The sequence below is a fragment of the Aquila chrysaetos genome, chromosome 24 (assembly GCF_900496995.4).
Source record: "Aquila chrysaetos chrysaetos chromosome 24, bAquChr1.4, whole genome shotgun sequence".
NCBI lineage: Eukaryota > Metazoa > Chordata > Aves > Accipitriformes > Accipitridae > Aquila > Aquila chrysaetos.
In genome coordinates this window covers 7662959-7678800 of record NC_044027.1, presented here as the reverse complement: position 1 = coordinate 7678800, position 15842 = coordinate 7662959, and the positions used below count along the sequence as shown (strand labels likewise).

At 53.3% G+C, this 15842-nt stretch overlaps 1 protein-coding gene across 6 annotated transcripts in view; it reads left to right on the top strand.

Moving 5' to 3' along the window:
- Nucleotides 1–15842, top strand: part of CACNA1S (calcium voltage-gated channel subunit alpha1 S) — a 56380-nt gene that overhangs the window by 12317 nt on the left and 28221 nt on the right. For all 6 annotated transcript variants that reach the window (XM_030000563.2, XM_030000559.2, XM_030000561.2 and 3 more), the window contains 16 exons: nucleotides 4601–4740; nucleotides 5318–5451; nucleotides 6045–6197; nucleotides 6485–6690; nucleotides 7293–7396; nucleotides 9195–9343; nucleotides 10342–10423; nucleotides 10917–11077; nucleotides 11801–12026; nucleotides 12597–12804; nucleotides 13134–13254; nucleotides 13734–13848; nucleotides 13974–14067; nucleotides 14841–14910; nucleotides 15155–15287; nucleotides 15570–15699. In XM_030000563.2, coding sequence (XP_029856423.1) covers nucleotides 4601–4740; nucleotides 5318–5451; nucleotides 6045–6197; nucleotides 6485–6690; nucleotides 7293–7396; nucleotides 9195–9343; nucleotides 10342–10423; nucleotides 10917–11077; nucleotides 11801–12026; nucleotides 12597–12804; nucleotides 13134–13254; nucleotides 13734–13848; nucleotides 13974–14067; nucleotides 14841–14910; nucleotides 15155–15287; nucleotides 15570–15699 — 2226 coding nt within the window. The remainder of the gene's footprint in view (nucleotides 1–4600; nucleotides 4741–5317; nucleotides 5452–6044; nucleotides 6198–6484; nucleotides 6691–7292; nucleotides 7397–9194; nucleotides 9344–10341; nucleotides 10424–10916; nucleotides 11078–11800; nucleotides 12027–12596; nucleotides 12805–13133; nucleotides 13255–13733; nucleotides 13849–13973; nucleotides 14068–14840; nucleotides 14911–15154; nucleotides 15288–15569; nucleotides 15700–15842) is intronic.

Below are 15842 nucleotides of genomic sequence, written 5' to 3'. Positions count from 1 at the left end.
GTGGTAGCACCCAGCGAAGCCTTTTCAAACCAAGCAGACCTAGAGCATCTAGTCCAGGGACAACCCTCAGGAATGCCACCAAGGTGTCCCATAGACATCTGACCAGACGTGGGACAGCTGGTGTGACAGCGAAGGGACGTGAGGTAATGAGGAGCTGTGGACAGCAAGTGAGAGAGATGCAATGGGGAACAACTCATCGTAGGGCCTGGCCCCTCCATGCTTGCATAGCTGATGGAGAGGTTTATTGCTTTTTTGGTTCCTGTCTCTGCAGCCCTGGGGTTTGTCAAGCCCAGGTCTGTCACTTGTTTATGGGAAAGAAGGAGCTGTGGCTGGGGGATATGGCAGGAAAATCCCAGCATTACAGAGCAGCTGAGGGTGGAGGGACCTCTGGAGATCATCTAGTCGAACCACCTGCTCTAAAAAATTTGTGCAAATGATTCAAAAACTCTTCCAAATTCTTTCCTCCATGTGTCCCCCTCCCAAGCGCTCCCCATGCTATGACAGAGGCCACTGTGAGAAGCAGAATTGTTTGTCTCAATGTCTCTTCCCAGACATGGTTCGCAGCAGCCCAGAGGGGCCTGCCTGCCTTCCACTGTGCCCTTCATGCTGGATTTCCCAGGGAAACCAGGGTTTCCCACCACATACTCAAAAGAGCCTTCCTCTGCTCCAGCCCTCATTTTTATCTTGATTTCCAAAGGATGGGGAGCCTATGAGATTGCTGTAACTATGTTCCCTCCCATACATTCATTAGCTGTCCTGTCCCCTTCTCCCTCTTACATCTGCAGGGCTTGTCTCATCTACATTCAGGGGAAGGGGAGAAAGACACAGAGCTGCTCTGTTTTTGCAAAGCATGGTTGCTGCAAGCCTCTGGAGAACACCCTTATGGGTGTTTTATGTTTTAAAAGTCCTTATGAAAGACTTCAGCAGCACAGCTACCTGCCCTGCATGTCCTGGTGCAGGCAGTTTATGCTTGCATCCCAGTCAACCCATTGGTGCACATACAAAAACCATTTTTATTGGTGAGGGTGGTCAAACACTGGCACAGGTTGCCCAGGGAAGTTGTGGAATCTGGAGAAATTAAAAACCTGCATGGACAAATTTCTGAGCAACCCACTATAAGCTGGCCCTGCTTTGAGCAGTGAGGGCTTGGACTAGGTGATCTCCAGAGATCCCCGCCAGCCTCAGATCTCCTGTGATTTGTGACAACTGCCTCAGCCATGGCAAGGGCCACCCCTCAGCCTCGCAGCGAAAGGGTGGTGTGAAGTGATGGGGGCTAGAGCTGCAGGGGGAAAGGGAAGCAGGGCCAGACTGAGAGGCTCTAGAGGAGGTGCAGGGACTGATGGTGCAGGAGCAGGAACAGAGGGCATGGAGGAGGGCAGGAGGCTGGGGACAGTTTGGAGGGGTCATGGAGGAGTGCAAGTGCCGTGAGTCCTGCTGCATGTGGATGTCTTTTGCTGGGAAGCAGGAGTAGCTATCTGGCTGTGTTACAGTCACTGTCCCCTTACCATCTATCCCCCACTTTGGCCAGCTGGGAGGCTTTATCCAAGCCCTGCTCCCCCTATTCCCTGGGAGGAGATACTAGAGACATGGAGCTGGGGCTCATTTTGGAGATCCCTGTGTGGCCATAGGGACTGGGAGCTGACATTGCTGAGCAGGCTGGAGCTGTGTCATGTTGCATTGCATTGGCATGGTGCACGCTGTTATTCCTACAGCTCATTCAGCACCCACAGGTCAGGTTACTCTGTGTCCCCTAACATGGTTGAAGCATGTGTGTGTAGCAGCCCGGTGTGTTATAAAGACCTGCATCTTTTTATAGTGGCTTTTGAAGGCTAGGCTGTTCATACACCCAATCCCAGGTCTGCCAGGCAGCCCTGCCACCCTTCCCTAAGCAGCCTCCCACTGTGGGTAGCCAGCTCTGAATTCTGGAGGTGATGAGGGGATGATGGGTGCTGGTGGCACAGAGTGGGTCCTCAGCTGCTAGAAACTGGCCAGGGCTTCAGTGAGGTCAGTGGAGTTGTGCCTGTACATGGTGTGTGCCTGGCTTGGAGGGTCTGCCATGTCTCCCTCATGGTGCAGGCACAGGGTGGCCACTTGGGTCGTGAGTGCACAGTGTCCATGCTGACCTGCAACATGGGCAGCACCAGATCTGTGCAAAGTGCATGACTGATTTTTTTTTCAAATCAGCCTGGGCACATGAAGGGGGGGTCTGCACCAGGTGCAGGGCATGCAGTGCTTGACCTGGTACAAAGTCTGCCAGGACAAAATACCCCATAGCTTCTTTCTGCTGGTATCCAGAGGCGGCAGTAAGTTTGCCCTGGCTCATGATATTGCTTTGTGGCCACATGAGTTTCATTGCCAGTATGTGTCCTGCCATACCACTTGGAGAATCCAGAGAGAGTTTGCCCTGACTTGCCCCACTGAAAGGCTACAGTACCTCACCTCACTGACAAAAATGCTTATGAGATGTCTTCATAGTCAGCAGCCTGGCTTCTCTAGCTCTGCTAACATCAGCACTTGCCCACAGTTTACAGCCAGATAAGCCAGGGCAACTGGACCTACAGCTGTAGGAGGTGGTGGGGGATTCCTCCAGCCAGCACTGATGGATCACTGCATAGAACCTCCACACTGGCCATGCCAAGAATTTTCCTTGTACTAGAGGGGTTACACCAGCAGGACAGATCAGGATGATCCAGCTCCGTGTATGTGGCTGGTTCTGCAAAGCACAACAGTGAGCTGGTACTGTAAGAAAATTTGCAATTATTGCCTCTCCCAGGATGGAGGGAACATAGCCGGGTCCCAGGGGGCTGCCTGCTGGCTCTCCCTTGGCCCAGGTTTGAACCTCGCTGCTCACTGGCTGCACATGGTGGGCAAATACTGCTGGAGCTGGCCAAAGCACCGTTCATCTGGTTTGGGCTTCTCAAAGGGACCTTTTGGTTCTGGGCAAGAGATTTTAGAGGGAGATCCCTGCCAGTCAGAGACCCTGGAGCCTGAATCTGTCCTGCTGGATGAAGCAAGGCAAGGAATTAGCTTTTGCAGTGCTGGGGCTCCAGGTTGGATCCAGCCTGGGCCTTGGCAGCTGCAGGGCTGCTGTAGCTTGCAGTGGGCTTCCCCCATTTCTCCTCCATTTGCAGCAAGGGAGATAACCCACAACACCACTGGCTGCTAGATGTGGCTCTGCAGTCCCTCCATACCTGAAATGATCCTCACGATAGTCGTATTTACATGTCTGGGATTACAAGGACAGGCTTTTGGGGACAGGCTAGGGGGGATGTCACTGATATGGAAGGAGGTGAGTGGTGTTGAGTTGCCTTAGCTACAACCTTGAAGACAGAGCCCTGATAACACTGATAATTGCAATGCTTAGGTCTCTGCTCTCAGCATTGCTGCCCTCAGATCCAACAAGGAACTGGCACTTGTATGGGTCACAGTCATACAGGGACACTTGGCATGGCTACTGCTTTTGGATGTGGTAATTGAGCAAGCAGTGCATCTGTCTGAGCCCTGGCCCTGGTTTCTTAAATGGACAGCATTTTCCATTTGACAAACCAGAGGGACCCTGGGAGGAAGGTGTGCTCGCAGCACTGCAGCCTTCCCCAGTGGAGACCTGCTCCCAGTTTGGTCTGAGAGAGACATTTCTGACTTTCTGGGTGCAATTCCCTGCAGAGCCCAAGCAGGGATGCTCCTTGCCCTTCATGGGGTGCAGATGAGGAAAGAGGCCATGGAAAAACAGAAATATAAATAGCCCCATCCATCTGGCTGGTTCAGAGGGATTTTAATCCCAGTCTGGAAAGGGCAGCAAGGGCAGTGATCACAGTGACAGGCAGAACCAGGTGGGCACAGGCAGCTCCTGACCGCGCTCCAGGGAAAGACGAGCTATTCTGGGCTCTGTGGCTGCAGGGCTGTGCCGAGCCCCTGCAGTAGGGTGCCAGGTCCTGCCTGCAAGTGGGTGCAATGCCTCTGCCCAGCAGAGCCCACAGGCCAGTTTCTAGCAGCTCACTCTGCCAGGCAAATGTCTGGCATTAGGCAGGAAGTCTTGACCCCAAGGCCTCACTTCCCTGGGAGCCCAGGGCACAAAGGAAGCCACAATGCAGCTGGCTTGTCCCATGGTGACTGTGTGGTGTCTCCAGGACAGACCCAGCAAGCCCTCAGCTGGAGAAGATGAGAAGTCATCAGTGCTCTCTGTGGGAGGAAGGTTATGGGAGAATGGAAGGGTGAGGCAGCAGGGAGGAGAACCGGAGATGTGCAGTGCCCTGAGCCAAACACCTCTGAGTGCTGGGTTTGGAAATGGTGGCTTTGCTGGTGTAGTTTGTAAGAACAGGTACCCATAGCCCAGGGACATGGTCCTGGCAGCGTGCCATTGAAGGGATGCAGGGGATGATGCTGCAGGCCAGAGAGTGGCATGTGGTGGCTCAGCATGCCAGCCCTTCCTGCCCAGGGTAGCCACAGTGCTGCCTGGTGTGTGTGGGAGATCACAGACGGGTTGGTAGCAGGAGCTGATCCAGAGACATGTGGGGGGCAGCCATGCACGGTGGTGATACCAAGGGAGGTGACAGTGTGCTCTAACAGAGCATCCTTTCCTGCTTGCCTTTCCAATCCCCAGGAGAAGATTGAATACGCCTTCCTGATCTTCTTTGCCATTGAGGCGATGCTCAAGATAATTGCGTATGGGTTTCTTTTCCATACGGATGCCTATCTCCGAAACGGCTGGAACGTGCTCGACTTTTCCATCGTGTCTCTAGGGTAATGCAAGGAGGGGAAGCTGCTGGTGCTCAACTTGTGCCAGGCCTGGTCCACAGCCCATCAGCTACATTGATTTTTCTAGTGACTGCAGTGGGTTTGGGGGCAACTTGTAGACTTAGTTCATGGCCTTCTCCCATGGGACCCTTTTTCATGCCCTGACATCCCCTGGGATCCTCTCTAACCCCTGTTTCTTCCTGTCTGACTCCTTAACGCCTCTTGGGTCTCCTTGCCCTGGAGAATAGGAGTGGCATGGGATCCTCCAGGGTTTGGCACACAGGGTGAAGGTCCATTGGGCACTAGGAGGTGGGAGGGCCCCCGGCTGCTCAGCAGTGCAGGTGGCACCCAGTGGAGGGGTGCCCAGCCACAAGTGCACCCAGGAGCTGGACTTAGCCAAGAGATGTTCCCTGGGTCAGGCTGACTGCAGCTGGTAGAGTCCTGTCCCTCGCTTTCCTGCCTGCAGAGCTCTGAATCCTTAGCACAGATTTCTTGGTCTCCATCCTCATGCCCTTCTCTTTCTCCCTGTCCTTTCTTCTGCTTCTCCCCCTTCCTGCCCTGCTCTGTGCCCCGGCTGTTTCAGGCTTATCACCATGACCCTGGAGCAGGTCAATGCGAAGCAGGGAGGAACTTCAGGGGGAAAAGGCGGCTTTGACGTGAAGGCCCTCCGAGCATTTCGTGTGCTGAGACCCCTGCGCCTGGTGTCCGGAGTGCCAAGTGGGTGCTAGGTGTACTGCCAACATGAAGGGCTGGCGGGTGGATTGAACCCCTGTGGCTGGCCAGGGTGGGGGGCCATGGGCCAGGTTTCTTGTTGCTGCTGGATCAAGCCCAGCAACAAGGTGGGTGTGGAGGAGCCCAAGGTTCTTGCTCATCCCTACAGCTTGCAGTTGTCGACACTGGGGATCTGCAGGTAGGCACACATATAGCTCCCTCCACGGCTCAGTGTCAGCACCTTTTGGTGGCCAGTGTGAAAGGGGCCAGGACCTCACTCTAGTTTCTCAGGGCAGGGTTCTTCTTCCATAACTCATGTGAATACAGTCAGAATGAGAGCAACAGAATAAATGGAGGGGCATGAAGCGGCCTCCAGCACTGCCTGGTGCCTGGCTCTGCTGGGGTCTTCTGCATGCTTGCATGATGGGTAGAGAAAGGATTTCTTGCTTCAGAGATTTCAGCCCCAACCCACCTATGCCCCTCTTCCCTTGACCCAGGGCATTTCAGAGGCTGCTTGTCAGAGGGGCTGGCAGGAATGCAAGGTGGACCCAAAGCTGTTTAGAAAGTGGTTGACCTCCTCTCCCTTCTCCTTGGTGCAGGCCTTCAGGTCGTCCTGAACTCCATCATCAAGGCCATGGTGCCCCTGCTCCACATCGCCCTGCTGGTCCTCTTCATGATCATCATCTATGCCATTGTTGGGCAAGAGCTCTTCAAGGGCAAGATGCACAAGACCTGCTACTACCTTGGGACAGGTGGGGCTGTGTCAGGGGGGTGATTTGGCAGAGATGTCTCTGTGTGGCTGCTGTGGGGACCACAGAGGTTCTGTGGGTAGCAGAAAGACTGGTTGTGCCAGGATCAGGCCTGGGAGTGTGGCTGGACTGAAGGATGTTTGGTACAGCACACAGCTCGGTGATGGTATGTGGTGTGAGGAGGTGATGAAAGGGGCACTTTTTGGAAAGCTTCTGCAGGAGGCTGGGAGGTGCTGGGACCTGCTCTACTTGGCCTAACCTGCTGCTCACACCATGGCTTTCTCCCTCAGATGTGATTGCCACGGTGGCATCAGAGAAGCCAGCCCCATGTACCAGCTCTGGCCACGGGCGACACTGCACCATCAATGGCACTGAGTGCCGAAGCGGCTGGCCGGGGCCCAACAATGGCATCACTCACTTCGATAACTTTGGCTTTGCCATGCTGACTGTCTATCAGTGCATCACCATGGAGGGCTGGACTGAAGTCCTCTACTGGGTACGCTTCAGCAGCTTGGGCTTGGTGCCCAGCTCGGCAGAGGTGACTGCTGGTCCTGCCTCAGAGCAGGGAATTCCCTCCAGGACACAGGACTCCATAGCAGGACTAGGTCTCTCCACCAGTGAAAGACATCCTGCCCCCACCAAGCTTCATACTGTGATGCACATCCCGTAATGCACCAGGCATGTCTTCTGCATCTCTGCAGGCGCTGCCAAAGCTGTCCTTGCTCTCCAGACAGACAGTACGGTGCTCCAGCTCCCACCTTTGTGAAGAGGTACAGGCCAGGCACAGCAATGGCTGGCTGGTGGATGCTTCTCCGGCAAAACCCCATGTTTTGCAGTCTTTGGGAGACTTTCTTGCTGAGCCTTAGGCATGGGACTGATGTTTAAATCTGTTCCCAAAATGCTTGGGTCTGTCTTTACCTCCTCTAAAACCAGATGCAGAGTCATAAGGACCCAGGGCTCAGAGTCAGGTTTATCTGCTAGCATCCCAAGCACTCACTTTAGAGGGGGCAAAGCTCCCAGAGGCTGTTGAGGGGGCCCTAAGAGGCGACAGACAGCAGACTGTGTTCAGAATGCTTCATCTGCCTCTCTCCTTGCCAGGTAAATGATGCCATTGGGAATGAATGGCCCTGGATCTACTTCGTCAGCCTTATCTTGCTTGGCTCCTTCTTTGTTCTCAACCTGGTGCTGGGGGTGCTGAGTGGGTAAGTGCCACCCTGTCCTTTCTCTTTGCCAGCAGATCAGTGAGCGTGATCAGAGTGTTGACATTGGCTGGTTTTAGCTATACAAGAAGAAAGCCTTGAAAAGTTTCTGTTCCTTTTTACTCTCCCATTCCTCTCTCTTTTTTTTGCATGCTTATAGAAACCCTAAGCCTTGAATTACTTTGTGTGTTAGTGTTCATGACTGTCTGAGGTTTAGCTCAAAACCTAACACAGAAATCTTTTCCCTGTAGCACAAGCAGCTGTCAGCAAACACAGCCATGGAGCACATTATTAGGTGTTTGTAGTGTTGTAGTGTGTCTGCCAGCACTCACAGCAAAAGAAGCTGAGCAGGGAGCTCAAAGAAGCAGTCCTTACCCCACAGCTGTGGGTCGAGACAGTCGTTCTCACTGGTACCAACAGCGCTGCCGTCCTGTTGTGAGCACACACGATTTCCTTATGGCCAACCTAAGGAAAACACCTTTGATATGAATGCAAGGGATGCAAGAGAAATATTGTTAGTCTAATTAATGCTTCAGCAGTCTCATCCAAATACAACAACGAGCTATCATCAGTCTGGTTACAATGATCATAACACTTCTATGCCAAATGACTCAAGTAGTGGTAATTCCCATAGCAGTACAGTTAAAGCTGCTATGCACAAAATATCTCTGGTGCAATGCTCAACCTACTATGCGTTGCTGTGGTGAGGTGCCAGCATCCCAGTTTTGTTGCTGGAAAGTGTGTGTTGTCCTGGGGAGTGAGGGGGGCTTCTCTCCTCAGTTCTATGTAGGCTCAGGGTCTTTTTTATATGTTTCAATCCTGTGTGTATAAGTGGATCACACTCATCGTCTCTATTAGTTCACAGGGTTAGTTATACCCTAATTACTTGGATTTCTTAGTCCTTTTCTATGGCAAGAACCATACAACTGCACAAGGTTAAAACAAAGTGGGTGTTAATATAGCTAAAACAAGCTCAAAACCACAAGACAGACCACAGGCACCTGACCTTTGCATGAAGTTGGCTGTAACAGCAGGACGAGCTGGACAGTAGTCATCTGATCCTAGATTAAGTTGCAGACACAGCAAAAGTTTCTGAAGTATTTTTGCAAATATAGCTAAAATATGCTTGACATCAGGAAAATCCAGACAAGGCCTGACAAGTCCTGAGGCGTAGTATGTCTAATTATAGTTATATTGTCTGAGACCTGTTACTAACACATAGCAACACCAGGTTGGCTTGGCAGCAGATCTACAGTCCTGCCAGATACCAGGAGAGAAAAGAAATTAATTAACAAAGAATGAGAAGAGTGAGACCCCCTGCATTGGCAGACCTGTCTTTCCCATGTTACCATGAAAAGAGTGTCCTGGTTACTTGCCATAGGATGAGCTCACCTTCCCCACATGGAGAGCTTGGGGCAGCTTTCTGCCCCTCAGATGGGTGAAACCCCACTTGCTCTAATCCTTAGCAGGGCTGGAGAACTCCCACAAGCCTCCAATGTCTAGTGTTAGTTGGCATGTCCAACCACAGCATCCTGCAACAAGGAGCTCCCAAAGAGCAGCCAGTGGTGGGGAAGAAACCTTGCCTGCCATCAGGCATCAGGTGATGATCCCCCATGATCTTGCGTCATGGAACAGGGCCAAGAAAGAGGAAAGTCACTAGAGCAATGTAGTGGTAACACTAAGTGGTAGGGTATTTCAGGCTTTTATCTTTCTGCAAGGATTGGCCTGGTACAGGGCTGTGGTACCTGACCTCCACACCGTCCCCCTCCTGAGTCTCACTCTGCTGCTTGCCTTGTCCCAGTGAGTTCACCAAAGAGCGTGAGAAGGCCAAGTCACGGGGCACGTTTCAGAAGCTGCGGGAGAAGCAGCAACTGGAAGAGGATCTGAAGGGCTACATGGATTGGATCACCCACGCTGAGGTCATGGACAGTGACCGGGCCAGGGGAGAAGGTAGCAGCTCTGCTTGGTTAAAGACCCTTAGCATGAGGGTTGGGTTCCTAACACTGACCATCCTAGAGAGGCAGGGTAGTGACCTTTGGAGAAGTCACAAAGACTCGTTTTGCTTGAAAGCCTATGAAACAAAATGCTTTGACTTCTGCAGAACAGTTTCCTTCCTCTTTTTTTTTTCTTTCCTGAATAATTTTTTTGAAATTGACCCAAACTAGCAATAACTTGGCCCTCATGCTAAATCTCCACCTCAACCACTGTATTTAATATTTACAGACTACTAGTAAGCCCTAGGTCTCCTTTGGCAAAGTGCACCTGAAATGATCATGAGAAGCCATGAGGAGCATGTGCACTTTTGTTTTCAGGGTCAGAGTGCAGGGTTACTAGCTTGCACACTAACAGATGCATGAATTTCTTGCCATTTCTTGACAATTTTAAGGGATTAGAAGTGGCTGAGGGAGGGGGGTGAACATACAGACATCTAGCCAATGGCTCAGAAAGGGCTGGGGAGCTCTGCCACTGAGCTGCTGCATCTGCTATGCCACCCTGCCTAGTGAAATAACTTCTGATGCCTCAAACTGAGTGATACATGTGTGCAAAAAGCCTTTGGAAATACTTGGAAAGACAAAACACTTCTTCCACACCTGTGGTCAGTGCTTTTACAAACTTCCTGTTGTTCAGCATTTGCTCAGATCACAACTGACCCCAGTTTTCTCCATGCTGGGAGTGTCTTGCACTGAGGGAACCTATGTACACACTGCCGTCTCTTCAGGCTGCCTGTCTGGGTTGCTGCTGCTCTTACTGCAGGGCAGGTGTTCCTGGTTTGCACCTGACACTCAAAACCTTCTACCCAAACTCTTGCTGCTGTCTCCTTGGGACAGCATTTCTTGGTTTCACTTCTGATGGGGAAGCTCTTCCTGATGTGCTCCGGGGAGAGATTCCCTGCCGCATGTTCTTCCCAAGGGGTCCAACGAAAGCCTGGGATGTCGTTCCCTTCTTAGGTATGATGCCATCGGATGAAGGAGGGTCAGAGTCAGAGAGCTTGTATGAAATTGAGGGCATGAATAAGTGGATTCTCTACTTGTAAGTATGCACTGGTTGAACCATCTGCTGCTCTGCATGTGGGCTTGCACAGTCTCTTGCTTGCTGTCCTGGCTGGGCCAGGCTCTCTTGTCAGCCACTGGTTTCTGGGGGAGAGTCAGGGGCTGTGTGCTCAGGAGGAGATGCAAACATTGTGGAATTTTGCTCTGGTGCTGGCAAAAAGCCACTTCAAGGTGAACAACCTCTTCACTTTGGGTCCAGGCTCTGAGCATCCTCTCATGGCCCATGCAGGCTGTCTTGTGGTTTAGGAGCTGGGCCTGTAGCAGCCAACCAGAGGTGACTGTAGGCCAGAAAGGAGCCAGGAGGTGTTTGTGTGAATGAACTGCAATGCCTGAGTGAATGCACCCAAGTGCCAGGGGCAGGGTTATGTTCCTCAGCCTTTTCCAGGGAAGGCCCCTGGAGAAGAGAGCAGGGGTGGCTTTGCTCTGCAGTCTGTAGGCACAGCCCTGGGCTGACCCTTTGGCCGTCTCTCCAGCCGTCGGTGGAGGCGTTGGAACCGAATGTTTCGTAGGAAGTGCAGGGATGTGGTGAAGTCCAAGTTCTTCTACTGGCTTGTCATCCTGCTGGTGGCACTGAACACCCTCTCCATTGCCTCTGAGCACCACTTCCAGCCAGAATGGCTGACACAGGTGCAAGGTGAGCAAAGAGCCTGAGGGAGAGGGAGGGCCTGGGACACGCCGCTCCCCCAGAGACATGCATGAACTATTACTGTGCATGCACAGCCACACTGGCATGGCACAGGGGCTGTTAGACACATGCAGACTTGCCCATGCACACAAACACAGCCTCCACATGAGTGTGTGTATGCCATCCCCCCGCACTGTCACACAGCTGCACATTGAATGTGTGGTCCATACAGTTATACGTGCACAGCATATATATTCTTATGGACATGGGTTTGCATGGTGAACACACACAGAGTGTATACATTTACACCTGTACTTGCGTAGTACACACAAACACACGTTGCATGCACTCATGCAGTATAGCCACACACATTTATGCATGGAGTCATGCTACCTGCACCCACACACATGCAAACACACACAGACACATGAAGTACAGCTGTGCACACATGTACACAGCTCAGCCACATGTACACACACGCACAGCCCAGTACACATGCACGCACTGCATGGACTCACATGCACAGTACAGCCACACTCTTACACATACAAGCACACAGTTACACATCACCCTTCTCCTCATCTTCCTGTGTGCTCCCCGAAAAAAAAGCATTTGCTGCAGCTCTCAGCGGGCAGAGAAGGGAGGTGAGCAGCACTGCCCTCCTTCCCCTCCTGCTGTGCCATGGTGAGATTAAGAGGTCCATGCTCTGATGGGCTGGATCTTGCACCCCAGACAATGCCAACCGGGTGCTGCTAGCCCTCTTTGTGGCTGAGATGCTGCTGAAGATGTATGCGCTGGGTCTGCGCCAGTACTTCATGTCACTCTTCAACCGCTTTGACTGCTTCGTGGTGTGTGCGGGGATCTTGGAGACCATCCTGGTGGAACTGGGCACCTTGTCACCCCTGGGCATCTCTGTGCTGCGTTGCATCCGGCTTCTCCGCATCTTCAAGATCACCAGGTTGGGGAGGGAGTTCTGTGGGTGCTGGTGGCTCACAGTCCCCAGGCATCACTGGCCTTGTCCCTGGGGAGGGCTGCAGCATGAGCAGAGCTGGTAGTTCCTGGATGGAGGAACAAGGCCAAGCTGGGGATTTCTGTCTCTAGGACATGGTCTAGTGGCGAGGAGGACAGAGCAGGGCTTGCTGGAAGTCTCCTGGGGTCCCCCTCTCACTCTGGGTTCTGGGGTGTTGTAAATGGGGGTGCCGTGGGCTAGGACTCCTGGCTTCTCTTTCTGGCACCAACCCACTGTGTGTTCATTCCCCTTCCCCATCCTGCCTGCTGGTGCCCTGTGCAGGCAGCAGGGTGTCTTGCCTGTCACACCAGGCCTGGAGCTTCATTTCCACTTCCTGGGGCCTGGCTAGAGCAGTCCCAGTGCCCAGCCTGTCAGTGGTGCTGGTTCAGAGCTCCGCCTTCCTGGGCTGCCAGCACATCCCCCTGGGCCAGGCAGGCTGTTCCCTGCGCCTACCTGGTCCTGCCCACAGCCTTCCCCACTCCTTCACCTCCCGCACACTCCTGTCTCTCCTCTCCCCAGGTACTGGACATCCCTGAGCAACCTAGTGGCCTCCCTGCTCAACTCGGTCCGCTCCATTGCCTCACTGCTCCTCCTCCTCTTCCTCTTCATCATTGTCTTTGCACTGCTGGGCATGCAGCTTTTTGGGGGCAAGTTTGACTTTGAGGACATGGAAGTGCGACGCAGCACATTCGACAACTTTCCCCAGGCCCTCATCAGTGTCTTCCAGGTATGGTGCTGTGGGAAGTGCAGCAGGGGACTGGAGGACAGGGTGCTGGGAGTCTCACCTGGGCTGTGGGTCTCCTGGCAAGAGCTGAGGCTCAGAGAGATGTGGGTTTGTGGGAGGCAATGTGGCTTTGAGGCAGGAGCAGGGAAATGTGATTGGGGTCATGAGCAGTTGTGCAGGTTCAGGTCTGAGCAGGGAGGTGGGGTTTGGCTGTGGGGCTGTAGGGGCTGTAAGGGTTTGGGGCTGGAGCCAGGAGGGCAGGATTGAGCTGTGGGGTTCTGCTGTGCTCTGCTGTGAAGGCTGCTGAGTCCCTATTTCTGCTCTGCTCTCAGATCCTGACCGGAGAGGACTGGAATTCAATCATGTATGATGGGATCATGGCCTATGGGGGCCCATCCTTTCCTGGCATGCTGGTCTGCATCTACTTCATCATCCTCTTTGTTTGTGGGAACTGTATCCGCTGCCTGCGAAGCCAGGCCCAGGCTCCCTGTACCGAGCCCCATAGCATCAGCTACACAGGACTGTGAAGCTGGGGGGCTTCCTTAAGCTTTCAGTGCTTGCCTTAAGCTTTTCAGTTCTGAACAGCAAGGGAACAAACTACAGGCTTCAGGGCTTGCATTGGTGGTGGCTGGGGTCTGGAGTCGAGGAAAGCACACCACGGGGCAAGTTTGGATGACCAGCAGGCATAGATTCAGCCATCAGTCAATGCAGTAACAAGGCTGAGCTGGACGGACTGAGCTAAGGCAGAGAGGGCAGTCAGCCCAAAGCTCAGTACCTACAAGCATGGGTGCAGGGTTAGGGATCACCAGCCAGGGTTATCTCAAGGGCTTAGCTCCAGGAAGGTTTCTCAGGGCACCCTGGAGACCATTGACAGCTCTGGCCACATCCTCCAAACGGGAACCAAGTTCACGTCCTTAGCGCTGTCCCTCCAGATATCCTCCTCAATGTCTTCCTGGCCATCGCAGTTGATAATCTGGCTGAGGCTGAGAGCCTGACCTTAGCCCAGAAGGCCAAAGCAGAGGAACGCAAGCGGCGGAAGATGTCCAGGTGAGTGCTGCAGTCCCTGGCAGTGGGAGCTCCCAAACCAGGTGCTTTGGTGTGAGGGGACAGAACAAAATTGCCCATACCTGTGCCCAGAGTTCAGTTCCTGCTCTCCCTTCCTCTCCACTCAGAGGTTACCCAGAGAAGTCTGAAGATGAGAAGCAGATGCTGGCAAAGAAGCTTGAGCAGAAAGCAAAGGGAGAAGGGATTTCTACAACAGCCAAGGTCAGTGCTGGTGGGGCTGAGCCTTGGGGAGCTCCTGGTGAGGGACCAGGCTTTTCCTCCCACCAGCCAGGACTGACAAAGGCTTGGAGCCAGCCTGGGTCTGGACTCTTCTGGGCCAGAATCACTCCTCACCTTAGCATCCTCTGGTGATGGAGACTCTCTGGGCACAGACAGGACATGTTGCCTGGTGAAACAGGTCCATTGCTAGGGATCCTTTTCCTCTGATTCATTTCCTTGACCACAGCCAGTTGTCAGTGGTTGAGATGGGCTGATGCACACCAGTGTGGAGGGGAGCAGAGCAAGTGAACAGCATCCCAGACCTCCTTGATGTCCACACCACACCTGTATGGAAAACCCTCTATTCAGCTGTGCTGACTGTGTGCAGAACTGCCTCTTACAAACATCTGGCCAGCAGCTGCTTCCCTATCCACTTTCCAGAGATGCCCCATGGGGAATCAGCCAGGAGTTACCCCAAGTCTTATTCCACCCATGGTATAGGTGCATGGCCCCAGGCTCTTGCCCAATACACATTCTCCTGTCCCATACTCTTGGTATTGCTCTTTTCTCAGACTGTAGCATCCCTGAGGTATTTCCCCTCACCCTACTCCATCCTGGGCCAGGACTCCATGTGCGTGGTGCTGTACGGGCCAAATGCAGAGACACTGCTTGCCCTACATGACTTCCAAGAGGATAGGGTCTGGCCAACATGCAGCATTTGGCAGCAATACTGGCACACTCAGCTGCACGTCCTCTCTGTCTCTCCCTTGTTTCAGTTAAAAGTGGACGAATTTGAATCCAATGTCAATGAGATCAAAGACCCCTACCCTTCTGCAGACTTCCCAGGTAAGATGTGTCCCTGGCAGCACAGCAGGAAAGCTGGGGAGGAACTGCAGAGGGATGGTGCCAGAATCCTGGCTGTGTGAGGAGCAAAGGATGTGGTGACCCTCTGCCAGCCTTGGGGTACTGAGGTCCTCCTGGCACAGATGCCAAATCAGGATCACAGGATCAGAGGATTGTCCATAAGGTCACATTCCCTCTCCCTCTCTGGGTGATTCTTTCTTTTTCCCTCCTCGTGGCCACTGTGCAGGTGACGATGAGGAAGATGAGCCTGAAATCCCCCTGAGTCCTCGGCCACGTCCCCTCGCAGAGCTACAGCTGAAAGAGAAGGCTGTGCCCATGCCTGAAGCCAGCTCCTTCTTCATCTTCAGCCCAACCAACAAGTAGGCATTGACCCTTCTTGCTGCCTCATGGAGACAGGCCCAGCCTGGGTACCTCTGGCACCAGCCCTTCCCAATAGGGTCCTACTTGTGCATAAAAGCCAGCTCTGAAGGGAGCCAGCTCACTGGTATAAGTCTCTGTGGAAGGGGTGCACAGACATCCCTTCATGCCTAGGGCCTTCCTGTCCTCAAGGTTTAGCCATAACCCTCTTCCAGGCTACCATGGCCCTATCTGATGTCCCTCTGGCCACTCTCAGCATCTCATGTCATTTCTGTCCGTGGCAGGTTTCGGATGCTGTGCCACAGAATTGTCAATGCCACCTGGTTCACCAACTTCATCCTGCTCTTCATTCTGCTCAGCAGCATCTCACTGGCAGCCGAGGATCCTATCCGGGCCGAGTCCTTCCGCAACCAGGTACCTGTGTGGTAGCTGTGGAGGGTTGGGATGAGTGGGGGAGACCTCATGGAGACCCCCCCAGCTCCCCAGTAAGCAGAGACCTGCTTGCCAGATGTCCTGCCTAGGCAGGTAGCTGTGATTTCATCCCTGCCTCTGGGAGG